At 38.9% G+C, this 27,934-nt stretch overlaps 1 protein-coding gene across 2 annotated transcripts; it reads left to right on the top strand.

Moving 5' to 3' along the window:
* Positions 1 to 1,865: 1,865 nt before the first annotated feature.
* Positions 1,866 to 26,339, top strand: SYNGR1 (synaptogyrin 1). Of its 2 annotated transcripts, none has more exons than XM_026694857.2 (4): positions 1,866 to 2,572; positions 16,580 to 16,817; positions 20,725 to 20,870; positions 22,909 to 26,339. In XM_026694857.2, the coding sequence occupies exons 1-4, from the start codon at positions 2,474 to 2,476 to the stop codon at positions 23,005 to 23,007; spliced, it is 582 nt and encodes a 193-aa protein (XP_026550642.1). In that variant the 5' UTR covers positions 1,866 to 2,473; the 3' UTR covers positions 23,008 to 26,339. The 2 variants fall into 2 exon arrangements, with proteins under 2 accessions (XP_026550642.1, XP_026550641.1); XM_026694856.2 differs by having other exon boundaries at positions 1,867 to 2,572; positions 24,177 to 26,339.
* Positions 26,340 to 27,934: the final 1,595 nt, after the last annotated feature.

The raw sequence follows: 27,934 nt of genomic DNA, 5'->3' as shown, positions 1-27,934 counted from the left end.
ATGATATTCCCCTCTGAAAAAAAAATCGGGACCGGCCAAAAGAGACCCCACGCTGCATGCCAAGAAATCACACACACACACAACACCAACGCTACACACCCTTCCTTTCCAGCCGGTCAGGTGTGGATCAGCTCCGGAGCTGGGCAGCCACTTCCCTGGTGGCGGGGCCGAGGCCGCTGCCCGGGGAGCGCCCGCTGCTTTCCCTTGCCAGGACCGGGCGGTGGCGTGTTGCCCTGCACCGCGTGGCCCCCACCTGGCAGTGCGCTTCTCGGCACGAGGCAGCCGAGTTGCCCAAGGAGCTCGGCCGGCCAGGCGAGGGGAAGGCAGTGAGGGCCCTGCTGGGCTGGGGTGGAAAACCCGCTTGGCAAGGAGCTGGGGAAGCCTGCGGGCGGAGGACCAAGCGCGCTGGGAGGCAGAGATTCTGCCGAGGCCATCAGACGGAGAGACGGCTGGTCTGTGGCTGCCCAGCTCCCATTTCCTGCCGCTCACCTGAGTGGCCTGTAGCCGCGTGTCGGTGAGGCGATTGAAGAAGAGCTTCTCGTGAGCCTTGACCAGGTCGCCAGCCGCTTCCAAAGAGGGCGAGGGAGTTCGTGCAGGCTGGGATCGAGGTAATCGGCAGTAGCGTAGCCTCCCTTCACCAGAGCCTCGCAGAACTCCTGGCATAAGCTCCACGAATCAGGAGCCTCCTTCTTAGGGAGAGCAGCTTCTCCACGGCTACCACATTTCCCTTTTCTCTAGCCACGCACAGCATTGTTTTTGGTCGAGCGAGGCTGAGGGACGGCGTCAAAACCAGCGCTCGATCCAGCACGTCGGAACAAGATGGCGCCGAACCAAAGTAGGCGGCCCGGTCCCAAATGACCCACGGACCGGTACTGGTCCGCGGACCAGTGGTTGGGGACCCCTGATATAGGGTATTTTGTTGCAAGCAGAAGAGTGCAATATTCTCGTGAAATACTTCTGGACTTGCTCAATTATATAGTGCGGATTCCAGACTGAAGAGCTGTATTCGAGTATTGGTCTGGCAAAAGTTTTGTATGCTCTAGTTAGCAATTCGATATTTCTGGAGGAGAAGCTTAGTAAGATTAGATTTACAACTCTTAATGCCTTTTTGGCAATGCTGTTACAGTGAGCTCTGGTGCTTAGGTCATTTGATATGAGAAGTCCAAGGTCTGTGACAGAGTGTGAGGATCATCAACGAAGTCATATTTGCCTAGTTTGTATTTGGTGTACTGATTTTTTTTAACCAATGTGTAGGACAGAGCATTTGTTGGTCAAGATTTGGAGTTGCCAATTGTTTGACCATTCAGACACATCATCAAGATCGCTTTGAAGGACAGTAGCATTGTTGGTGGTGTCGAATAGTTTTACGTCATCCGCAAAGAGGAAAACATAAAATTATTTCCATTCAGATATTTTGCCTCTCACCCAAGGAACTTCAGTTCTTCAAGGAAAAACAATTTCAATTTCTTCAGTTCTTCAAGGAAAAACAAAGAAAGTCCAGTTGCCTTTTGAAAAAGCACCTTTGGGACAACCATGATCTGGATGACCGAGAATCTCCATAGACTGCAACTGGATACCTTTCTTAGGAATAGCTAAAGTGTCACGAAACGCACCTTTTCAAGTTCTCCCAAGCTTTCCCACGAGCCAATTGCTATAAAAATAGTACACAAGGAAAAAAGTAAGAAAGTTCCATTTAACCCAGGAGGTCTCTACGTCTCGTGTCTCTTGTTTTGGTAACCTAGAAGCAAAAGAGCGAATGTTTAATCGTGAGCTTCACGAAGACCAGCGCAGACCTTATTCGCTTCTATCCAGAAGAAAGCCCCTCTGCCTTCACTAGGTTACGTAAACTACGTACTGCTGTATAGGGGGGACTCCAGTTGGTTCCTAAAGTAGGGCTGCGGACCCGAAGCCTCCCCGTGAAAGAAGACCGCATTCCCTGGAAAGGCCTTCACGGCCGAGGGAAGCGGAGCTCCGCAGCGTCCTTCCCCCCTCGCCCCCCCCTCCAAGTTGCTAGGATGGCGGGTGCACGTAAGCGCTTGCCGTCACTAGGACTGGCGGCCGCCCCTCGATTGCTGCGGATCGGGAGCGCGCCTGGCTCCCTTTGGCAACCCTGCATGTACCCGTATGGAGGTTGCTTTTCTCCCCCGGCCTTAGTTGTCGCCCGCGAGTTCCTCTCCCTTCAGCTCGGCAAGTCAGGCCCGGGAGCAAGACGGGAGGGCGGGGCCGTCGGGCAGAACTAACTCCCAACCAGAACCTCCCGGCCTCGCGCGCGGCTCCACCGTCTCCTCCGCCGACAACCGCTGCCTCCTTTCTGCGGGCTGAGCTCTCGGATGCTGGACGGCGCTGCCTGGGTTCTGCCCTCTCGCTGAGCATCCGTCCGTCCCCGGCGCCGTCAACTTTGATCGCCGAGGGATAAAAGCTTGAGAGAGGGAAAGGCAGCTCGGCAAGTCTTGCCAGCGGGGCTGCTCCGAGGATGGAACCGGCCGCGTACGGAGCTGGCAAAGCCGGAGGCGCCTTTGACCCCCAGACCTTCATCCGGCAACCTCACACGATCCTCCGGATAGTTTCTTGGGTAAGGAGGCGCTCCTGGAGGCCGTCAGGTTAGGAAGGCAGGCAGGCTGATCTTTCCGGATCTTTCCGAAGCAATGGGGGCTTTTAGCCCAGCGCGGTCAAAGCCACCTGGACGCTTGGAAATTCTCCTCCAAAATGTGGCATAGAATGGCTCGTTGGCGAAGAGCCGGGCTGGGTGCAGATGTAAGCAAAGCTGACCTTAAGGTTTAAGAGGGAGCCGCTCGAGCAGGAGCCACTGACACTTAGTGGGCTTTTTTTTAAAAAAAAAGCCATGTCCTTTTTCATGTGGCCCGGCACGAAGCACATTATGGAGGCGATTAGGGATGCCCGGTGGGGCTGGCTTGGATTGCAAAGGCCACCGACTGGCTCGATCGCCTTTCCTCTTGAAGAGCCTGCAGGGCAAACAGGAGATCTGGGATTTGAGCCAGCGGCAGAATTTAGACGGCGCTCGGTGACCTTTAAGGTGGGAGGGAGGAGGGGGATCACCTTCCAGCTCGGGCCGCTGCCTCCTTTTCTGCTTTCTGTCGTTTCTGCGGTGCAGCCCCCTAGCAAGGGTTGTTTTGGCTGGGTGCAATGTATGTAAACGGATACTCTGTGTCATGCAGCAAGTGGTAAGAAGGGTGAAAAACAGCACAACGATTCGGTCCCTCTCTTCTTCCCATCGCCTAGGCAGAAAAATGATTTTGTATGTGGGAAAGAAAATGGCAAAACTTTTATTTCTTTTGAATGTTGGGATCTGTCCTTTGGCTTTCTCAAAAACGTTTTAAAAGAGGTGATTCAACTGGTTTCCCCCACCCTTCATGCTGACACCACTATTAATTTTCTTCAAAATAAGAAAACAGAAGTTTTAAATAAGAAAGAGCTAGCTGTCTTACAAGCAAAGAAAGTTGGAGTGGAGAATTAAGAGAATAATGGTGAATTTTCTGTTGTCTATGAACCCCATCCTCAATGTTTTAGTTTCCTGTTTTTCTTTTCAACATTTGCAAGGAGGATTGGGATAAGGAACTGAGGAGGGGGGGATATACGAGGGGTGAAAATGTGTGTAATTCTCTAAATCCTCAGTTCCCTTAGCTTCAGTTTAAATACCCCCCCTTATGTATCTGTTTATATCTATATCTGTATCTGTATCTATATTGCAATTTTTATGTAAGAGCCTGTGAATGTAATGGGGAAAGTGATGGAGATATAGGCAGCCAGTCCAAAGAGAAGAATTCCTACCTGTATGTGTTTTTTCCCCCTTTTGGAACGGCTGAATGAGAGGGAGGTCATTCCATCTTGTGACATTTTGCCATGGCTGCTGTGCACCTATAGCGTTTGCAAGAAGGTCATTTAGATTAGGAGAGCAAACTGCAAACAGAAACCTAGAGAGAGCTTTTGTCTCCTGCGAGTGTCACTAAGAAGAGAAAAGGAGGACACAGTGACAAGGAAGAAATTACAGAAATGGAATGGCTTCCTCTCCCTCGCCCAACTGATCAAGGAAGGCAGACTGAGCTGAGGTTGACATAGATATAGCTTAGGGCCTGGAAACCTGAGAGACGGTTTATCTCCAGTTGTTTCTGCCTACTCAATATGTTCCACTACCATGGATGTGTTCCAGATCCCCTCCATTAAACATTGTCATATTGTGGGATCTAGGAAGCATGATTTCTCTGTTGCAGCCTCCACCCTCTGGAACAGCAAACTCCCCCCCCCCAAGAGAGGAAGATCTTATCTCCTAAGATCCAGAAAGCTATAAAAACCTGCTTTGGCCTCAGGTGAAGGGTTGATGTTTTTCACTGTTTAATGATCCCTGTTTTGTTTTGTAGATTTTGTTAGCATTCGATTGGTTTAATGTTTTACCTTTTTTAATGTTTTTGTTTTGTTTTGTATGCCACCCAGAGTCTACTGGGGTTGGGTAGCCAATGAATATAAATAAACAAACAAATAAACAAATATTAAGCATAGCCTTTTACTTGTCATCCATTCAGATCTTCAGGAGGAAGCCAAAACAGTAGGACCATGTGTGTTTCCCATCTAATTCATTCCTTATGGGAGTTTTCCCATGTTTCCTAGAGATAACAAGGGCTGGGGGCTCTTGTCTCTCCTCTGCTATTAATTATGGGCCATAGCTTAAGACTGCAGCAACTAAAAAGGCCAGTGCAGTCCTGGGCTGCATTAATGATAGCATTGCGTCCACATCGCAAAAGATAGTACTTGCTGTCCTCTGCAATGAGTAGATTGCACTTGGGAGTCTTGTGTCCAATTCTGGGTGCTGCATTTTAAAAGGGCCATGGGGAAGCTGGAGTAAGTTCAAAGAACTGAGGGGTGTTTAAGCTCCAAATAAGATGACTAGGGGAGAAATGACAGTGTCCTACAAATCTAAAAGCCTGTCATATACAACTGTGAGTCAATTCTACTCTATATTGAATACCACATCAAGGAGCAATAACTGGATATTAAAAGAAAAACAGTTCATGCTGAACATTATATGGAATTTATTATAAGTGTTAAGTAATGAAACAGTTTGCCCTAACAAGTAACAAATTTGCCCTAAAGTATTCCTTGGGGAATTTTTTTTCCAAACATTTGTTCCTGATTTCTTCTCTGACTATGGGATTGGACTAGATGACCTATAAGGTTCTTCCCAACTCATGCATTTCATGAAGGGTTTTTTTTGTGTGTGTGTGACAATTTCTTATTTTAATAAGTGAGTGATTGCCACTCATTTCCCTAGAAGCCATGGAAAGTACAGAAAGAAGGGAGGTTTATGAATGAAAAACTTAAGAAATCTTAGCAAATTTCTATAGATAATTAATGTGGCTATTAGGAATGTCTCTATCCATAGAGATTTTACAGTACAGCATGTTTACTGTTCTTATTAGAAGCGGGAAGGCATTTGGCTCCTAAGCTGCTGCTGAAATTCAACATGAAGTGATAGGAAGAACCTTGTGTTGCATGAAAGCTTGAAACCTGCATGATAGACAGTCCAGGTGACAACCCAGCAGTGGTCAATTATAGTTAACAGAATTGACAGGATGTGTCCTGAGATGGATGTTTCTGTTCTTGAGAATCTAGGACAGAACATTCTCTGATTTAAAGCTGTGACTTTATTTCTACAGGGCTTCACCAAGTCAAGAAGAAGAGTTTTTGCAGGATGTTGCTTTCTGTTCCAGAGAGCTACTTGCTGACTTCTTCATGAAATAAACTCCCAGTTGCAGAAAGATGCTTAGCAGCATCCTTTTAAAATTTTCCCCTTGGGTGTGTGTAGTCCACATTTCCCCAGAGTCATTAACTGAATATTGTACCTTGACCTTGAAAGTGACTTTGATAGGTCTCTATTTCTTATTATAGTACTGTTGATTTGATAAACAAGTGAATTATAGAATAGCAGTAACATTTCCAGACCATTCTCTGTATGTTTATCTGGGATCAAGTCCTGAATTTGTGGGCTTATCCAAATTACATGCTTACAGGACAGACATTTCATAAATTGGAGCACAAACTTAAAGGATCAAATTAGATAAATGGCTACTGAAACACATTTCCCCCCCCCCCCTTCTTGTTTGGATTTTCTTTTCTTTTTTGTGGCAATAGAATTCTTCCCCTACCCACTTCAACTACCATGCTGCTTGTCACAAATTTATAATCAGTGCAAATGGAAGCATATTTACCAATAATAAATCACTTTAGGTGTATTTAGTAAACATAACTAGGAACAGGCAGAAAAATATATAATACAATGATATTCTCTGCAAAATTGCCAGCTTTATTCATTGTGTGAAAAAGTTTAAAAGCTGATTTTTGCTCTTCAAGTTATACTTAGAAATTGGTCAGGCTAGTGTATATAGTTGGTTTGCAATTTTCATCTCTGCAGATGCAATATCAGGTGCTGTTAAGTTGCTATTAGGAAGTTTAGGTGAAGAGATATGATTGATAACAGTTCCTTTGTGACTTATATTACAATTGAAAGCCACATTTAGAAACCCTACTGATATTAGTGGCTCTTCCAAGCATATATATGTTGAGATGACATTCACTATCCATTCTTCATGAGGTTTATAGCTACTTTCTAGTTTTTTATTTATTTATTTTTATTTATCAAGAGATTATAAGCTAACAGGTATGTATAAACATAGTTATGAATACATGAAATGGATACATATAAGAAAAATAAAAAGAAACAATAGGACAGGGACGGTAGGCACATTGGTGCGTTTATGCACGCTCACTACAGACCTCTTAGGAAAGGGGTGAGGTCAATAGTAGACAGTCTAATGTTAAAGTTTTTGGGGTTTGGGGAAGAAATCACAGAGTCAGGTAGAGTGTTCCAGACATTGACCACTCTGTTGCTGAAGTCGTATTTCCTGCAATCAAGTTTGGTGCAGTTTACCTTGAGTTTGTATCTATTGTGTGCTCTTGTATTGTTATGGTTGAAGCTGAAGTATTCATTGACAGGTAGGACATTGCAATATATAATTTTATTTACTATACTTAATCGGACCGAAGGCAGCATAGTTCTAGGTTTTCTAGGTCTAGAATTTCAAGTCTGGTGACATAAGGTGTTCTGCAACGAGTAGAGGAGTATAGAACTCTTCTTGTGAAATATTTCTGGACTTTCTTAACTGTATTAATATCAGATACGTAATGCAGGTTCCAGACTGATGAGCTATATTCAAGTATTGGTCTAGCAAATGTTTTGTATGCTCTAGTTAGTAGTGTGATATTACCAGAGAAAAAGCTACGTAAGATTAGGTTAACAACTCTTAATGCCTTTTTGGCTATGTAGTTACAGTGGGCTCTAGCACTTAGATCATTAGAGATGAGTATTCCAAGGTCCTTGACAGAGTTTGGATCACAACAAGGTCTTGACTATTCAGCTTGTATTTTATTTTCTGATTTTTTTTTTGCCAATATGTAAGGCAGAGCATTTATTTGTTGAGATTTGAAGTTGCCATTTGTTTGACCATTCTGATACATAGTCGAGGTCTTTTTGAAGGGTAGCAGTATTTTCTGTGGTGTTGAATAGCTTTACATCATCAGCAAAGAGAACACAGTTGCTCTTAATATGATCACAGAGGTCATTTATGTAGAGTATGAAGAGAGTTGGTCCTAGAACACTGCCTTGGGGGACACCACTGTTGACAGATACAGAATTTGATAGGACGCTCCCAATTTTGACCATTTGTTGTCTGTTTGACAGGAATGCTTCTATCCAGTTATTCAGTTGTCCAGAGATACCATAAGATTTTAGTTTTAGGAGTAGTTTGTCGTGTACCACTGAATCAAAGGCTTTACAGAAGTCTATGTAGATTGTGTCTATTGCTTTGCCCTGATCGAGTTGTGTAGTCCATATATTTTTGTAGTGTAAGAGTTGCAATTACAGGATAGTTTTTTTCCTGAAACCAAATTGTTTATTGGAGAAACCAAATTTATTAGAGAGTAGGTTGTTTGTCTTTAAGTGGAGGATAATGGATTGGTTAATAATTGATTTCATGACTTTACAGGTGACACAGCATAAAGAGATTGGTCTATAATTTTCAACTAGGCTGGGGTCTCCCTTTTTGAAGATGGGGATGACCGTGGTTAGTGACCATAGGTTTGGCAAGGAGCTGGTCCTGAAAGATTTTTCAAAAATTATGCTTAGAGGTTCTGCTATGGCAGTGGATAGCTTTTTTAAGAAGTAGGCACATATTCCCTCCGGTCCAAAAGATAGAGATGGTTTTAGATTGTGTAGTGCTTTTTCAACGTTTTCTTCTTTAAAATCGATATGTATTGGATCATTGTAGTCGTCTGTGGTTCGACTAGGAAATACTGGGCATGATCCATTACTGTTTACAAATACTATATATAATACATAATACATAATATATACTATAAATAATAGTTAAAGAGCAGAAAGAATAATGCTTACCTGCATATAAGGTCTCCTTAGCCCCTTCTCATTCATTTTAAATGTACTTTGGAGAATGGTGGGGCCAAGACAATGAATAGAAGTCTCTGGAAAAAGATTACAAATATATGAGAAACTCAGAAAATCATAGGAGGCAAAATAGATCCTGTGCTCCTAAGAATTCACTCTATCTAAGGAACTGATAAATACTTTTTTCTAGAAGTCTTCATTAAGGTTTAAAGTTTAATTTTGATGTGTATAACTTAGTCTACTTTATTGACTCTAATATTCTGATTGTGATTTCATATGTATTTTTTAAAATCTCCGAAAGCTCAATGTTTGTATGAGCTTTCTATCTTTGGATTCTATGGGTAACAAAGCTTTTTTGATTATTAGCAATGCAATGCTGTCTTAGGTTTTGCTAAGGATCTTTAAATTTTAAACTTTTCCGTGCATTTTTCACCCCAGGAGAAGGGGGCTTCTCTGAAGATGCTGCTTTAGCAGTTCCATAATTCTATGAGTTTTCCCTGAATGTTTTAAAGCTTTACTCCTAAAATGCCAAAAGAATGTTGAATTATCTTTGCATGGTTTTTGATATCCTAGTAGAGCAGTAACAGCTTGATCTCCCAGGTCATGTGCTCTGAAAAATATAAGGCCAAGAACTGGAACTACAAAATGTATTGCTGTTATTATTTTGCTGTAAATACTGTAAAGCAGTCACAAGATCTTTTCTGTCCCACATATTGGGATTGGGGGAAAGGATATCAAGTAAAAGGACCCTCCCTCCCTGACAGATTGGTGAATGACAACACAACCTACCCACAAAATGTATCATAGCAGTGGGAGGGAGGGGGATATTCCGGAGGACTTCTGGGAAGGAAGTGAAGATTTCAACTTTTCATCCTATGGGTGTCCTGTGCTACTACAGTATTCTTCCATTTTTATTTTTAAATTAGTGGTATACCTTTAAAGAGATGCCATAAGAGACAAAACTCTAGTACTGTTCATATCTTTAGGAGAAAGGAAAGCCTGTTTTGTATTATTTCAGATCAATTTGAATATTGGAATTATATTTAAGCTGAAGCGCAACTAAGAATTGGAATCATCTGAACATTTTTTTTATACAATCGCTACTTTGATCACTTTTAATCCCTGAAATAGGATAACAGTAGCTATAGTTTTGGAAAATGACAGTTCTGTTTTCCAGACCTTCGATCTATTTCAGTGAGTGTGGAATGCAATATATGGCTTGGATGCTTTGAGAGATGCATATTAAATGTTTGCTGTAGTAGGATATGTCTGTGGCCTGTTCAGGTTTCCTAGATTTCCTGGAGAACTGTTCATCTTCCATTTAGAAAGTGAACGTAGTCTGCAACTTTTAAAAGCATCTTTATCATCCAGTTCTTGTAAACGTCCTCTGCAAATGCCATGTAATCAGAGGGAAAAGATCTCACTGTTTTCGAGGCTGATGGCTACATTCATGCTACTGCATACTGGGAAGTACTTTTTTGGAATCAATTGCAAAACTGTTTCATAGTCATACAAAATATTTCTCCTTAGATCTGTATTAAATAACTATTATTTAAATGCAAGACACTGGAAAAAGAGTGGAGTTGCCTTCACTGTAAATGACCTTCCTGTGGATAAAAGTTTCAAAAGTTACATCTGTGCAATTTATTTCTCTATATGTTTTCTATTAGAAACCAGCAGTGTTAAAAAAAAAAACACCTTCCAAACTGCTAATAAAAATAATCACAGCATTCATCTAAATCCAGTATTAATATATACATTTAAAAACAGTATGTGTTTATAAAAGAAGATGCCCATTTTGGGGGAAGAAAGGGAATGTGTTCCAAAAGGTAAGCTCAACATCATTTCTTCCAGTAGAAATTTCTCTTCAACATCTTGTGGCATGAAGAAATTCAACAGATTATTGGCACACTACACAATGAGAATTTTGTTTTCTTATTGCCAAAAACCAGTTTTATATGTCAAACAAATACCTGTTATGCTGCTGTTAAGACAAAGGAATGTATTGGGAGGGAGAAGGTTGGCAATCTATGTTGAAATGCCAGCTGCCATTACCCACCATCCTTTTTTTTTTTTACACCCCTGCGTACTAGGCAAACTATACTGTCTGTCACACATATACTGTACATATTATGAAAGCACTTTCCTTGAGAATTCTTATTCCTACCATCTATTTAAAAGTTCTTAGACAGGAATTGGGGCATGTGAGAGTAGAAAAATGAGTAGCGGGGGGAATGTGTGGTGATTGCATGATGATTAAAAATGTAAAAGAAAGTTCTGTTTCTCAAAGATTTGCAGAAAAGGATTTCATAGAATCAGGAAGTAGGAAGGGGCTATTTAATCTTCTAAATTCAACCCACTGCTCAGTTGCAAAAATCCAAATTACAGTAAAGTCTGAACAGATGAAAACATGCAGTAAATGGGAATTCATGTATTCTCTGAGTAACTGGCTTTTGTTTTGTTTTGTTAGGAAGGTTTTTCCAACATTCAGTTTGAATCTACACTCCTGTCAATTTTACTTTGTGTCCTGATTTCTGGAATAAGAAAAAAGTCCTAATCTCTTAAATTATATTCTTTCACATATTTAAAGAATGCCTTCATATGTTCTTCCATTGTCTTTTCTCACAGTTAAACAGTTCAGTCTCTTCAATTTCCCTTCAAGGGCCTTAGCTTCTAGTCCTTTGATCATGTACATTGATCCTTTGTGAATCTTTTCCAATTTCTCTATATATAATTTTAAAAGTGTAGTTCCAAGAACCAGAAAAGATAGAATCTGATCAGTGCAGAATAAAACAGAACAAATACTCCTCATTTGGAAATTATACTTCTATTGATATAAGCTGAAATTGCCTTTGTTTGTTTTACAGTCATTTCACACTGTTGGATTGTTACTCAGTTTGCAAGCTACTCTTCTAAAATATTTTTAAAGTACCTAGACGGGTATCCCTATATCTGTATAGTAATTGCTTTGAGTTTTATCTTCTGGAATAAAAATTATCCAATCCAGTTTTGAATACTATGCAAATTTGATAAGCATTCTATCCACTTCTTATCCAAATTATTTATGCTGCTCTGTGATCATAATAAAGATCTGACTGATCGATTGACTGAATTCCAAATCATTAAATAAAAATGTGAAATGTAGAGAGAGAGCATCATACAAGAGAAGGTCCCATATAAGAAATAGGCGAGCACCTAGAGGCATGGTCAGGTAAGGCTGATACCTTAGTTAGGCTTTAAGTTGTGAGCAGCAACACCTTAAATTGTGCCTAGTAGATAAAAGGCAACCAGAAAAGACCTTTTTGTACAAATATTGTATGATCCTTGTATTTTCTGCTGTCATGTTTTGCACCAATTGCAATTTTTGGACACTTTTTAGGGCAGTCCCAGATAAAGTAAAATGCAATAGTCAAGCCTCGATATAAGCAAAGCATGGAGAAAGCCTAAGTCTTATTTAAAAGCATTGAAACATGATATGTATGAGATATCCAAGCTATGTTAAATTGTGCAGAACTGAATGTAGTAGTAATACAGAAGCATCAATTTTCAAGCAAATAGGCATGCATTGAATTCATTTTCAGGAATAGCCGAGAAAGCATTTATGTAGAAAAACAAATGAGAATTGCATGTTGCATGAAACTGAAATGTCAAAAAAGACTGGAGCTGGCAGCATATAAAATATAAATATATGACAGCAAAGGTACCACTTATTATTTCAAATTACAAACAATATTAAAAGTGAAAAGTACCAACAACATGATTCATCCTGACCTTCCAAGGCATAGTTATTTAGAATTATAGCCCATTGTGAATAGGTTTTACTTATTAATGGGCATGTAGAAGGTTGGCTTTATTAAATTGAGAAGCGGTGTAAGATATTCTAAACATTTTTAAGAATAGGTTTGATGAATAGGTCTCATATGAAAAAGACTCAGAATAATTTGTGCTCCTTTTGAATAACCACCTCTCACAAAAGAAGTGAAGTTGCAAGCCCAAATGGAAAGTTATAGGTAGTCCTCAACTTACGACAACAATTGGAACCAGAATTCTGTTGCTAAGCAAGGCGGTTGTTAAGCATGCTCAATTTTATGACTGTTTTTGCCACAATTGTCAGTAGCGGGATTCAAATTTTTTTACTACTGGTTCTGTGGGCGTGGCTTAGTGGGTGTGGCAGGGAAAGGATACTGTAAAATCTCCAATCAGAGGTGGTATTTGCTGGTTCTCTGAACTACTCAACATTTCCACTACCAGTTCTCCAGAATTGGTCAGAACCTGCTGAATACCACCTCTGACAGTTGTTAAGTCAATCATTGAATCGGTTAAGTGAATATCATTATTAGGTGGCAGGCATGAAAGACCAGGACACATGAAGTTCCAATTAAACTGATGTATGTACTCAACTAATGGTTAGCACTATTTTGGTGTCAGATAAGGGTTAATAGAGTTCAAGAGGAAGTCCTCCAGCTGTTTTTGCTTGCAATTGTACCTCAAATGTAAAGAAAAAAAAAACCTCAGCTTTATTCTTTTCTGAGATCAATTCTGTTATAAACCTGGTGAGAAATTTGATGGTTTAGCACCATTTCTGGGTGGGGAAGGATTCATAATGAGTAAAGTGCTAGAAATAAAAAGAATTCAAGGCACAGTTGGTGGTTTCAAAAATTAAATAATACACTGGTCAAGGAGAATAGCAGCTTTCATTGTCTGGTGCTCAAGAGGCATTTGGGGCCTGAGATGCCAGCACATCACATGATACTTAAGAGAGTTTAATAGACCACTGAAAATGGGTATCATGCTGCAAGACATCACATGGCAGTCAAGAGATCTATTGTGTAAGCTATCTGCTCAATTTACTTTGCAACATTGGGAATAAGGGAGATGAGGGTAGTCTTTGATTACTGACTGACTTGATGGAGAAAATATCCAGTGAAAATAACAAGAAAAGGTTCAAAATCAGAGGAGTTCTGAGAAAATATTTTTAGTGTTTAATCTAGTGTCTATCAGGTCCCTGTGCCTTGCCTTCTCTCTCTCTTTCTTTCTTTTCTTGGAAATGCTTTGCCTACAGCCATATGTTTGTCTGTCCGTCCTCTGTATCTATAAATAGAAGTGACTTGAAACATTATAAAACAGTTGTTAATTCTGATTTTTCTGTTATCAACCTTTATCTACATGCTATACAATTTATTTCAGTTGAAAATATAATCATGTCCTGGATTTAAAGAAATGATTCTAAATAGTGGCATACGCTGATAAATACATGAAATTTTTCAGAAGCATCTAATCACACCTTAACTGGGATTGTTTTTTTCCACAGCTAATAAGACTCTTTATTGTCCCTAAACTACAACATGAGTTAGACTTCTTTTAGTTTTATTAGTAAGATTTTAGTATGGAAGTGATTCAAAAGAAAAAGTATACGGATGTTTTTAATGATTGCTCCATGATTAGAGATTGTCTAATGCAGTATTTCTCAACCTTGGCCTGTTTAAGATGTGTAACTTCCAGCATGTTTTAAAATCTTTTAAAAGTACTGCTATCACTTTAAAAATGTGCATCATCATTACCATAACAGTTTATTGTAAAATATTTTAAATAAAAATAATAAAGGAATTGTAAATACTGTTGGTTATGGTAAACCGTTCTATAAACTGCCACACACCATTTCTGAGGCGACCCTTATTCAAGGTAGTCATTATTGAGCATAAACATTACGTGGGATAGGCCAAATTGTCTGCAGACCACCTATTTTTGTTCATTTTGCCTTTCAGTCTTAGGTCCTTAATAGGTCAAATATCAGCACAAATATGTTTAATATCTATAGCAGGGGTGTCAAACTGGTTGCCCATGGGCGGGATGTGCCACACACAGGCCACGTCCATCTCAGCTCCGGGAAAGGGAAAAACGTCGCAAAATGTCGCTTGATGGCAACATGACGCGGCGAGTTTGACACCTTTGATCTAAAGGAATTTCTGTGTTTTTTTTCCCTGTGGGATGTTACACTCTGTGAAATTAATTGTCATAGGAACTAAAGCTCCTAGATACAATTTAGGAGAAGGTTTAAAATATGCTTGTTACAGTTTTAGTACTTTCCATTTTGATTTTAAAGCTGTTTTACATTTTAAAATGTAAAATATTTTAAATGTACAGCTATTAGAATGTATTATTTAGAAAAATTATGTGACTACTCATCTTGAATGCACAACTCTGGGTGGTTCACAACAACCACAAAAATAGATTTGAAAAAGCTCATAAAGTGTAAGCATAATATACTGCCAACACAACTATGCGTAAGTTGTATGTTATTGATATATTCCTTGACCTATCAGAATGGACAGTATATAATTTTTTAAATAAAAAAGTAAAATGAATTTGCACATAAATAAACGTCTGATTAAAGTAGAGGTAGGTGATTGAGGATGATTATTACTTTTGAACACATTAGATTCCACTGGGGGGGGGGGGGAAGTAAGGAAACCATCATGCAGATTTAACCAAGGTATGATATGTTAGTTTTCAAATAGGAAATATTTGCAGTTTTTGATTAATATATTTCTAGCCCACATGAACAGGATATTTATAAAATGAGCAGGCTTTCAAAACTTGTTGTCCTTCAGATGTGCTGCATGGTAGGTCTGTCTGCAAGATTAAATTCTGCAATTGAATGCAGAGGTCTGAATGGAATTATTTTACAGTGTGTCTGTGGTGATTCTCAGTCATCCAGGTCATGGTTCTTGAAAAGGCACCGTTGGAATATCTTACAGTGTATTTTGGAAATATGTTTTTCCCTTCCTAATGATATCTGGTTTTCTTTTGCTATATCAGTATATTTACCAAAAGATTTATACAAACTTGTGTTTAGAGCATGAAAAACTATTGTGATAGAGTAGAGGATGAGGGAGTGGTAGGGAATGAAATTCCCTAAACCATTCTGAAGAATAAATTTGAAGATTTCTACTTATAGCTGGTTCTTATTTTATGACTATCTCGATGTTATATAAATACTATGTAGCTGTAATAAATGCGTTAGGAAAAACAGGGAAAATATAAAGAAGTCTGAGCAAATGAATTAATGAATGGACAATGAAACAAAGGTATAATTGAACAAGTAAATGAAAAATTGAGAATGCTAATGATTGAATATTATTTCAGAATGTTATTGATGTATTTTTCTTGATTTGAAAAAGGAATTAAAATGATATACATATGCAGTATTCTAAGTGTAGTCTTTATAAAGTTTTAGTAAGACTGTACTTAGAACACTGCATCCAGTTTTGGTCACCAACTTGTAAAAAAGATGTTGAGACTTTGGAAAGAGCAACAAAAATGATTGGAGGCTGGATGATTTGTCTACTCCAGTGAAAAGAAGGACTAGGGGTGACATGATAGCATTGTTCTAATATTTGAGGGGCTACTACAAAGAAGAAGGGATGAACCTATCTTCCAAAGAAACAGAAAGCAAGACAAGAAGTAATGGATGGGAGATAATACAGGAGATAAGCAATCTAGAATTAAGAAGAAACAATTAAGTAGTGAAAAAACTTGTCTAGAGAAGTTATGGATGCTTCATCACTGGAGGCTTTAAAGAAGAGATTGAACAGCCACTTGTCTGAAATGCCATAGGGTCTCCTGTTTGAACAGAAGATCTCCAAGGTCCTTTCCGACTCTGTTATTCTGTTATATGAAAGCTTAAGTGTATGGATGGGTTGTGATGATATAAATCACTAGATCTGGAGTTCTTATGGCTGCTTCCTGATATATCTTTCAGCCAAATATTTAGCCTGAAATTGAGAAAAAAGAACACAACATGAAGATACTTGAGGAACTAGCCATGTTGAAGACCTACTTAGCTTTTAGCTACATACTGAATTCTCCTTTCACTGATATGAAGGGCTATATTGTCTGAAACAACAATTACAACAAGAACAGGTATACTGTTGGAAGCCACAAAGGGGCCAGGTTGGGGACAGATTATCTTGCAATGGTAAAACTCTGTTGATCTGGTTGCGAAGCATCAACACCAACTTGATGATAACCATAACCAGCCTGCCTCATGTGAATTTTGTATTTGTATAATTAATTCTTTAACTCTTTTCTCACTTTTCTGTATCCTAGCTTTTTTCCATTGTTGTGTTTGGCTGTATTGTGAATGAAGGCTTTATCAACCAACCCAACACACCAGAACAGTTCTGCATCTACAATCGCAATCAGAATGCCTGCAACTATGGTATCACCGTGGGAGTCCTTGCATTCCTCACCTGCCTCCTTTACTTAGCCCTAGATGTCTACTTCCCACAGATTAGCAGTGTCAAGGATCGCAAAAAAGCTGTGCTTTCAGACATTGGAGTATCTGGTGAGTTTCTGTTGAATGTATATGGGTTTCTATAGGAACAGTATGTATGGATCCAACTTCACATCTGGACACATGATTTAAATGGCTTTTTATTAATCAGAGTTGTATTGCTTTAGAATCTGCTTTATTAAATAAATTGATCACCGATTCAAATTAAAAGCACTTTTTTGTTCTCTTGCATCATTTTAAGCTTACCCTTTCTCTTGTTTATCTGACTTCTTAATTTCACCAGTTTTACCCTTTTTAGTTTATAAATGAACACATTTTAATTAATTAACTGTGAATAGAATGTGTTGCCTTTGCTGTAATGGAGGATGACTGTCAGGGTGTCCTCTGTCTATGGAGAATCTCTATGCAAATGAGGATTCTGGAAAATGAGGGGCCTCTATTGATGGAGTCACGTGGCTGCTTTTCCTTAACATCATTCAGAAATTCACAAATAAAAGTAACCAAAAGGATTCTTGGCATCACTTTGTAAAACAGAAAAAATATTACAAGAAATACCCCGTTGAAGAGAGAGCTGTTGGATATAATGGGGAAAGGGAACACCCACTTTCAGAAACGTTATGTATAATATTGTGATACCATATGCTAGCTTTACAACTAGTCAGTCTTTCTAATTATTAACTTTCCACCAAATATTAATACTTAAAGCAAGGTAATTCCAAATTAAACTAAAAAGATGCCATTGCCATTTGTTTTGGCTCTAAAGGATACAGTAAGGCTCAAAATCTTCTCTACTTCTTATGAAACTGAAGACCAAATTAAAAGGAATTGGGGCTGGCTTAGGCAGGCTGTAATCGGCTTAGGAGAGTGATCTACCCACACAGAGAATATTCTGCAAGAGCACCAGCCAGAAGCTTTGAACCAGCAAGCATTCATGGGTGGGTAGGTTTAAAAATGGGCAAGATGGTAACTACAGAATCTAAGACCCAACATGGAAATACTGCTGTGCTGAACTATTAGAAATATTTTTTTTAAAACCCTCTTGATTTAAGCTTTCCTTTAATTGGTCTCATTGTTCTACTCAGCTATTTCAAGTCTGGTTCCAAAGCAAATTGATATATAAACCTTAAAGCAATCACAACTTGTTTAAGTCACATGGATTTCAATTAATTTCTACACTTGAATTACTCATCTTTCTTAAAAACATATTTTTCCTAAGATGCTGATTTGTTCCCATAGTTCTTCCAAGCACCATAATTTGCTAGTAATTGTCTCTGGTATGCTTGGGCATAGTGGGCACACTAGGGGTCTGCTCAATTAAATGTTGTTATTTCACAGGGGTGTGGAGCAACATTCCTCCAGAGACACATAATCCCCAGCGCTTCAAGCTGCATGGAAGCCTGTTAAAACCTGGCCCTTTTCCCAGGCCTGAAGTTAGGATGTTTGTGGAGCCCCAAATGTTTTTAAGGAGTGTTATTTATGTGGTTTTGTCTGGGCAACTTAATGAAACGTTAACTTTCATTCATTTTTAAATTTTAAAGTTACCTAGAATTTTTGGGAGTCAGAGAGCCTAAAATCCAATAAATAAATCTGACAAAGCAACAGTTGTCCAGTGGACAAGGTTATTCAGTGAATTATTTTTCACAATTGTGGCATTTACATGTTATTTTTTTATAGTTGAGAAGTGGTTCCATACTAATTCTCCCTTCAAGGAAGCCTTCTCTGAAAATTTTAGAGCTAATGCAGCCTAACATAATCTTGTATGGCCTTCACCAGCCAAGTCTATTCAGATAATGTGGAGGCTGGTTTGACTGAGAATCTTGGAAACAGGCACCCTTGCACATTTGAAAAAAATGCCCTTGTGCTTTCAGGGAAAATAAAGCATATTGCTGTACAGAGCATTCTCTTCCACTATGTGCAATTGTTTCTGTTGCTATCCTTAGAGGAAGTCATCCTTTCATCCTTAAGGTGGCTTCTTTTCCTCTCCTTCCACTCAGTCATGGAGATTGCCTGCACAAGTCCCTGCAGTTTTACTGACAAGAGTTTTTCAGAAGCTATTTTTCATTGCCTCCTTCCTAGGACTGAAAAAAGTGACTAGTTCAAGGTCACCAAGGTAGCTTTGTGCCTAAAGCAAGATTAGAACTCACAATCTCCTCCTTTCTAGACTGATGTTTTAGCCATTACACCAAATGGCTCAGTAAGATGGTACGATTTGATTATAAATCCATTAAGGTATAATATTTAGATGCATCTGTTAATGATGACAGGATAGAAAAGAACAGCCAGGGAGAGATATTTGCTTAATGCCTACTCATTTTTATTTTTTTTCTTTTGCTTTGTTTTGCCTATGTTAGAAAATTCTATAGCAGAGCTAGCTAGCTTACTGGCATGGAAATGCTACATAAATAATGGAAGAAAGGAAATACATTTTGGAGTTATTACTCCAGTTCTCTTTGCCATGATTACTTAAAAGCAAAATGTAGTAATTAAAAAACCCTCTGTGTTTCAAAGCAATCAGAGTGAGTATAATTCTTAGTTCTGCTTTGACTCAGAATGAGGCCAAAATCACATTGTTCTTTCCCACCCTCACCTCCATCTAAAACTGCGGGAATAATAACTCTGCCTGCCACACAGAACCATTTACAGAGATTCCTTTTGATTATTTATACTTTTGAGACCTTCAACAATCCAGCCCTTCCTTCAAGACAGGGCTCTTTCTACTTCTGTCCTCCTTCTCAGCTGAGCCTGTGTTCCATTGTATGGTTTAGTTCTGTAGAACTGCTACAATTCAAGAATAAGTGAGCCAGTGACTCCACTGTGGTGAGGTCAGGAGATCCCATTTGTACAGTGGAAATGAACTTACTCTTGATGACTAAGCCTTGCCATTCCACAACATGTTCTTATTTTTAGGGCAGAACTGAGTGTTAACCCAACAAACTTATATATCCTCTCCTTTCTTCCTCCTTTTCCTAAAAGTCCTCTGCGATACAGCTACGTTCCTTACTAGTTGAAAAGAAAAGGATGCTATGGCTGCTGCCTTGCAAAGCATGAAAGAGGAGAAAGAGTACCAGGATAGGAAATTGGTGTGTGTTTGTGTGTGTAGAACTCGACAATTGTAACCACCATTTTCTTTGCTAACCAACATGGTTGTTAAGCGAGCCACACCCAATGTTACAATCTTTTTTGCCATGTTTGTTAAGCGACTCACATGATCGATCCAACTTCCCTGTTGACTTTGCTTGTTGGAAGCCAGCCAGGAAGGATGCAAATGGCAACCACATGACCCCTGGGATGCTGCAACACTCCTAAATACATGCTAATTGCCAAGCACCCAAATTTTGATCCTGTGATTATAGGAATTCTGCAATGCTTGTAACGGCAAAGATTGGTCACAAGTCACTTTTTACACTGCCATTGCAACTTCATATGGTTGCTACATGAATGGTTGTAAATCAAGAACTACCTCTATGGAGAGCAACAAGAGGACTTACAATAATATTTTCACAGCTAGAATTGCATCTGAGTGCTGATTCTGACCAAATGAAATATGCTACAATGACAGATCCCACATTTGTCAGGGATAGATAGCAGAGAAAAGAGTCTTTAAACCACTAATTCTCTCCTTTAAATTCTTCCAGTCCCTCAAATTTGGGAAATGTAAGGCTTGGGAATAATATGTTTGGATTTAACTTGCAATTCCATGCAGGGGTCTCCAACTTTGGCCACTTTAAGACTTGTGGACTTCAACTCCCAGCAAAGCTGGCTGAGGAATTCTAGGAGTTGAAGTCCACAAGTGGCCAAGGTTGGAGACCCCTGCTATAAAGAACTGGAATTTATTTATCCCAATCTGCAAATCACTTTGAGATGTTATAGGGAAAAATTTCTGAACATGTGAGAATTAAAATTCATGGGTGTGTATTCTTTCATCTTTCCCTCTTGTTTTGATGGTGATCTCTTACAGGCTTTTGGGCATTTCTCTGGTTTGTTGGTTTTTGTTTCTTGGCTGACCAATGGCGTGTTTCAAAGGAAGAGGATAGTCCACTGAATGAAGGATCAGATGCAGCCCGAGCAGCCATTGCCTTCTCTTTTTTCTCCATCTTCACCTGGGTAAGTTATGCAGGCTTGGACCTTGTCTAGTAATGAGGAATGTCATTTATAAGCATCTTAGGGCCCCAGTTGCCATTTGTATAAGGGAGAGCTCCTCTGTGGCAGTTTTTAGCCTTAGAAAAACTTAATCTGACTTTTACAGCTTTGTACCTCAATGAATTTGAGGAAGCCTTTGAGGCATCTAATCCAACTTGTTTTTCAAATTAAGCTTTGTAATGCAAAATGGTTCCACGACAGTTTTCTCCAGTCTGATGCTCTCCACATAAGCTGGACTTCCTTTCATGGCTTTAATTGTCATTTTCAAAACATTTTAAAGGTTCTCATTGGTGACTTAAGAAAGGAATGCTTTACTTCATTTGACACTGGCATCTTGTTAAAAAGAAAGTCACCAAATTTGATGATACAGTACCTAATTTGTTGACTTAGCACTACATTTTTTTCCTCTATAAATATGAGAAGCAATGCAGAAATTTTTAGATAAATAAAATCATTGCTGGAATAGTTTGATATAATAACTAAAGCAAACTAGACTTGCCATTTCTACAGTGTGAATGAGAATACATCATATTTTTCCATCTGTAAATATTCATTTAATGTATTTAAATTTAAAATTACCCACAGTTTGATTGGTGGATTACAAAAAAGAATATTCTGCCTGTGATAATGGAAGGAACAAAAATTGCAGAGTGGATTAGAATTGACACTGATTACTGGCCTGATACATACTTATATAAGGAGCCTCTGTAGCGCAGTGGTTAGTGTGCAGTACTGCAAGCTACTTCTGCTGCAGCCAGCTGCCTGCAATTTGGTACTTCAAATCCCACCAGCCTCAAGGTTGACTCAGCCTTCCATCCTTCTGAGGTGTAGTTAAAATGAAGACCCAGATTGTTCGGGGGCAATATAATGTAAACCGCTAAGAGAGGGCTGTAAAGCACTATAAAGCGGTATATAAGTCTAAGTACTATTGCTATGTTACATTTTAGAGAAATATTATCATACACCCTATTTGCTTTATATATTGTCACATGGTGAGAATTTGGGAGAGCTGCAAGAGAGCTATTACCATACAAGATTATTGCTTTTCATTGAGAAAAAGAGAATTCTGTACTGCTTATTTTTATTTAATTTAAATATAACCCAATTTTAAGTGTTCCTTTGGAAGAGAACCTCAAAAGAAAAACAAGAATTGAAAGGCTGAGAGACAAACCAGAATAGTACAGAATATGATTTTATCTAAAAGAAATCCCTATATTTGTTGATGTAGTCAATTTATATTTTAGTTAGAAACAAAACCTCAGGAGTCATTTGGCATTTTAAGAAACTCTTTCCCTTTCCCCCTGGGTTTTGGTATTTGTTTTCTTCCGGATGCTGTTTAAATACTAGAATGCCGCTCCTAAATGAGGGGCCATAGCTTTTCTTCCTAGACTTTTGGAGGGATGTTGGAGGTTGCCCAGTGATTCTGTTGTATAATTTCCATCAAAACGTTTTTGTGGAGATTAGGGTGGGAATGGAAAGACTGAAGCAAACTGCTCCCTTTCCCCTCACTAATCTTCCCAGGCATTCTGAAATTCTGCCATTTAAATCTGACAACATTGTTGGCAAATCTCAATGGTTTTATCTGGGGATGCTGTCCTGGAGGGCTGAGGTTACCCTACCCAGTGCTGCTTATTGCTTTTATCATTGGCAGCACTGATAGAAGAAGAGAATATTTGTAGCTCAGGGGTTGAACTGTGGGGTCCTTGATGCTCTCTGAGCTTGGTGGCTCAGAGTGGTACCAAGCACAAAGAGCACCCTAATTGACAGCTTTTAATCTTGGGATGGTTTGAGTCCTTTTCTGGTCCAAGCAGAAAAAAAAAAATCTGCTATCTGCAGGAAAAAATTGCTGTCACATGAAGTCCTCCATTATAAACACCGCCACTTTAGATTTCTCATCTGCTAAATGGAAGTTAATCATCCAGCTATTTTTCCCATGTTATCTTTAATTTCAATAAGGCCTTGGATTCTAATGCCCTTTGTCCAACCTATTCTTTTCCTACAGAGCTTCCTGACTTTTCTGGCCTTTCGCAGACTTGGAGAAATTACTTTTCAGGAAGAATACAACACACTGTTTCCTAATTCTCCACCTGTTCTCCCCTAAACTTGGGTGCATAAAACTGACATATCAGAGAGAAAATGTTTAGAGCAAATATTTCTGATGCTTAAAGTGCAAGGAAGGAAGAAAACAGGATAAAATACGGCAGGTCCAGCAAATAAAACAACATGTTTTGGGGAAGAAGGAAAATTCTAGAAACATTGAGATACTTAAGGAAATATTTGAGGTTACCTTCTTTTGAAGCCTCAAATAGTTGGAAGTAGAATACGTCCTATTCAATTTCTTTTCTTTTGCTTATTTTTCTACCCTCAGTTCTAGATAACACCATTGTGCCTTTTTGGTTGACTTGGTTAACAATTTTAACACTAATGACAAAATGTATTTTCTATTCCTGCTCACCCTCATATTGCTACAACTTGCTCTTCTGTTGCATAACCTACATGTTGATGGTATCAGAAGGCAGTTTAGAAACTGAGACAGCTTCCCACACTCTTTCTTCAGCATTGTTACTAAAGACTATTTCACAAAGAAATTTATGATGGGGCTGGACCTCTTATAAACACTACTTTGATTAATCTTGAAAATATGGTTCGCCTTTATTCCTATCTGTCAGCTTCCATAGTTCCAGAACTAATAGAGGTGGAGTTGCATGGGTATGAGATGTCCCAGGAAAGCTGGTATTGTTTCAGACTCTACCTCCCCAGCTCAGACAGCATTGAAAAGCTTGACTGCACAGCCTTGTGTGATCCTTCTCTAATCTGTTTCTGGTATATGAATATGCAATATTGAATATGAAAGTGGTCGGACTAATGCCTTCCACATACTTGGCCTGGACTTGTTGGGTTTGGATATGCTAAAAAAAAAAAAAGCACTTCAGAACCATATCTTCTACTGTAGCCTTATTTTCACCAGTCTTTTATCCAAGTAAAGAAGCCATAGGATCTCTCCTAAAAGAGAGCTCTCCTGCTTACTCTGCAGTTTCTTTCTTGAACTCGCTTGTCTTGGTGAGCTGTACCAGATCATCTGGTCTTTAGAATGTATTTGCATTTAATTAAGTAATTGCAACATGTCTCTTTCCCTAATTAATGTCTTGTGCACTAACCATTATTAACACAGCTTCTATTTGTTTCTTCCTGGTATGTTTCTCTCTCTCTCTCTCTTTTTCCATCCCATTTTCCAAAATCTTCCCCATGCTGCCATATCCTCCCTTAAAGGTGGGTCAGTCTTTTCTGGCATTCCAGCGATACCAACTTGGAGCGGATTCAGCACTCTTCTCCCAGGACTACACAGATCCAAGCCAGGAAGCCAGCATGCCTTATGCACCCTACACAAATGAGGATATCACAGATAGCATGGAGACCTACCAGCAGCCCCCTTCCGCAGATGCTTTTGATGCTGGGACACAGGGGTATCAAACGCAAGACTACTAAAAGCTGTTGGAGACCTATTTCCCCTTCCCCCTGCCCACTCTCTTCTGCCACTGAGAAGTCAGCGTGCAAAACAGATCAGAGCAAAACAGGTGACTCTTGGCCAGTTTTGGCCTTCTAGGTTCTCTCTCTCTCTTTTTTATTTCTTCTTTACAGAAAATGCCTCCTCCTCCAGAATTCTCCATCATAACTAGATTGCTCATTGCAAAACATTTTATTGTTTGTGTTGCAGTGATAGATTCTTTGTATGGGAAGCTCAAGCTGTCTTTCAGAGGGAAAGGATGCCTTTGGTGGAAAGCATAAGTCCTGGGATACAGATGAATACTAGTTAAGATGCCAGCGCATCAATATAAGTGCTGAGAAACTAGAATAAGAACTGGACAAATGAGTCGAGCATCCTATAAATGAGTAGTGAAAGTGGGCAAGCAAAGGTGAACGCTGTATATAGCAACAAGGAAATATATGGAGGTGGCAAGCAGAAAAGGATCTCAGGTAGAGAATGGAATCATAAGAGTGTTGGATGTGGAATCTACAATAAGCCAGGTTGGATTTGATAATAGGAAGCTTTAAAAATATCCTGGATTTTCATGAAATACTAAAATGTTTTGTTTTGTGCACTCTTTTTTTAAATTTTCATTTTATCTGCTTCAGGTTGATAATATGTGGTTTCCTTCACAAACTGTTCCAATGTTTGATCACTTGTGATTGGCTTTTTGGAGAGTTGAGAAGTATTAATGTGATTCTCTGTCAAGTTCAAAATGCAAAATGTTAAATACAGGCTGAAAAATGAGACACAGAGTGGTTACATTTGTTGCTGAATATGAGACAGCTCTTCACAACAGACTCACATCAGTTCATTCTACTATAGGCTAAATCAAATCAGATGAACTGACTTTGTTTAGTTGACAAAACAGCATAAGAGAAGAGGCCCAGTCACAATCCACAAAATTTAAAGTAATTAAATGACTGATAATTTCATTCAATTATTTTTTCTCCAAAAATGGAGAAAGTGTGCAAATTGTGAGTTGTCAAGGAATGATATAGCATTCTAAATCCAGGATAATGGCCATGAAATCTCCTTCAAATTCAGACTCATAGTTAACAGATTGTCATCAGGATTATATTGTGCAAATCACCATTCAGTTGGAAAAACAATGAGTGCTAATAACAGTCTGGAAAATCCTATGACAACACAACCATATTGAGATGTAATTGAAGTACCACTGAACAAAATTATCTGTATTAGTGGAAATCCTCTTTTCCATTTTTTTAAAAAAACAAAGCTGATTTGCAGTTGAGAAGTGCCAATGTTGATAAAATTATAGTGAGTGATGAACTCTAATGAGGAATGGACATAAATATAAGCAAAAATAGCTCTGAATAAGACAGTACTTCTGCCCAGAATGTTATATGGAACACAGTGTTGGGGATGTCAGGAGAAACATAAAAGTAATTTCAATGCAATGGAAATGAATTACTTAAGAAGTGTATGAGATAAAGCATGGTCAAGAATGAATAGGTAGAAAATGAATATAGACTGAATATAAAAATGAGCCACCAGTATTGTACAAAAAAAGTATATTGAAATGGTTTGGTCCTATAAAAAATGAATGAAGATTGATTTGCAGACTAAGTACATGAAGAAAGAGTGTGTTGAGAGGAAGGAGAAGACCAAGAAAGTCATGTGGAATGAAACTCAAATTCTCCTAAGGAGAGAAGTTTCTTTTTCTTATCTCATGCCTTAACTTTCTTCAGTATACTATTTCTTGCTTTTTTACTGCACTGTTCATTATGTTGATTAATCCAAAAGGGAATAGTGTGATGGATACATAATATATGTATACTATTCATATATTCATGATTCAAGCAATTAATAGGCTAAATAAGAAACAAATGATACAAGTCTAATCAGACAAAGGATTATTCAGAAGTAAACTCCATCTCGTTCAATTGGACTTGCTCTGGAGAATTGTGTCTAGAAGTTTAAAAATATTTATTCATTAATTTCTAAAGAAAAGTGCTCGGACCAAATGTTGTCTGGAAACCATATTCATTGTATCAAATGATAATGTCTTACAAGAAAATATTAACATTTTGTATAGAGTGTAACAAAACAGAAGTCTTCTATCTTTTAAGCTCGTGTACAGTGGTCAGAGCGAAGGAAATACCATTAAGTTGTATACCAAGAACATTTGTAAAAAGGCTCATCTACTCTTAATGGTATGTTACCCAAAGTAACTCCAAAAGTTATTGATTTGCAAGTCACTAGTACAATATCTTCCTGTCTCTCCTTAACCAGCTCTTCATTCAGCAAGCTTTTACTGGCCTTTTCTCCTCTAAAGGAAACCATAGAGTTATTTTCATTTAGGAGATTTGCTTTAAGAGTACAAATTTCACAACATTTAATGGAATAAGCCTGTTGCTAAGCAATACAAAACACTAAGTCAAAAGTGAAAATGCAGTATTCAGACTCAATACTTAGCTAATTTCCAAAATCATATTTTCTTAATTGTATGTCAGGGAGCCAAAGATGGATCTCTTTGTCATGATGGCTGTGAACGATAGAAACTGTAGTTCAGATTATGCTCCCACATTGCCCTTATTCTGATATACCTACAGATAACCTTCCCAATATCACAGCAGTACATCATCAGGGCCACTCTATAAAATAAGGCAATGCAGCATTTGAAATACCATTTGATTATGGGCATCCACAAGGGGTTGTATTGAAGTCTACAAGATAGCAGACACATATTGCAATTTTTTTATCTGGAAAGTCAGTGGGCATACAAAAGTGTAGGATCTGGATCCCAACATTACACCTGCCTTCCTGCAGACGTTGACCTCTTTCCCCAGTGGATATTGCAGCTTTTGACCTCTGCTTTTATTAAACCAAGCTAGTATAAATAGACAGTTCTTGCACAAAGAAGAATAAATCTCCATATAATTAGTTCAGGCTTTGAAAGCAGAGAGCAATGAAATGAAAAGAAACACACACTGTGGTTTTTGGTCTTCCCCTTGTGTGTGGCTTGTACAATGTTTTTTGTATTAGAGTGACTTCAATATGTTTTCTATTGTCTATTTTTCTCTGGAAATACCCTGTGAAGTGGGTGTGGCTACTAGGCAGCATTAAGAGGATGTGATCATCTGTAGCAGGGGTCTCTAATCTTGGGAACTTTAAGTATCTCTGGGAGTTGAAGTCCACAAGTCTTAAAGTTGTCAAGGTTGGAGACCCCTGATCGGTAGCACTGAAGCACAAAGAACTTGGTCCTCTTATGGTTCCAGGTGAAAGCAATATTGTATAGACTTGAGAGGGGGGATTCTCTTTCAAAGCCTCCGTTATTGGAGTAGCCTTATATTTAGGCATATGGGAAAGGGGAGGATGGTAGGGTTCTTAATAAATCAGGCTAGGGATGCTTGATTATAGAATTGGGTGGGAGACTAGAAAATCTAGTGGTATAGTTTTGTGAATGTCACTGCATTCATGTCAAGTTACTTAGCAAAAATGACAACTGGGGTTTGGCTTGTTGGATAGGCCAAGCTAC

The sequence above is a fragment of the Notechis scutatus genome, chromosome 6 (assembly GCF_049901735.1).
Source record: "Notechis scutatus isolate UNSWTSFEM ecotype Mainland chromosome 6, rNotScu1.2, whole genome shotgun sequence".
NCBI lineage: Eukaryota > Metazoa > Chordata > Lepidosauria > Squamata > Elapidae > Notechis > Notechis scutatus.
The sequence above is the reverse complement of the archived record's forward strand: the minus strand, read 5'-3'. Positions and strand labels throughout refer to the sequence as shown.

Bases quoted from the DNA above. Each gene is read 5' to 3' on its own strand.
- SYNGR1 (XM_026694856.2), top strand. From the start codon at position 2,474: ATGGAACCGGCCGCGTACGGAGCTGGCAAAGCCGGAGGCGCCTTTGAC. The intron at 2,573-16,579 runs GTAAGGAGGCGC...TCTGTATCCTAG, and splicing joins TCCTCCGGATAGTTTCTTGG to CTTTTTTCCATTGTTGTGTT. The intron at 16,818-20,724 runs GTGAGTTTCTGT...GATCTCTTACAG, and splicing joins TTCAGACATTGGAGTATCTG to GCTTTTGGGCATTTCTCTGG.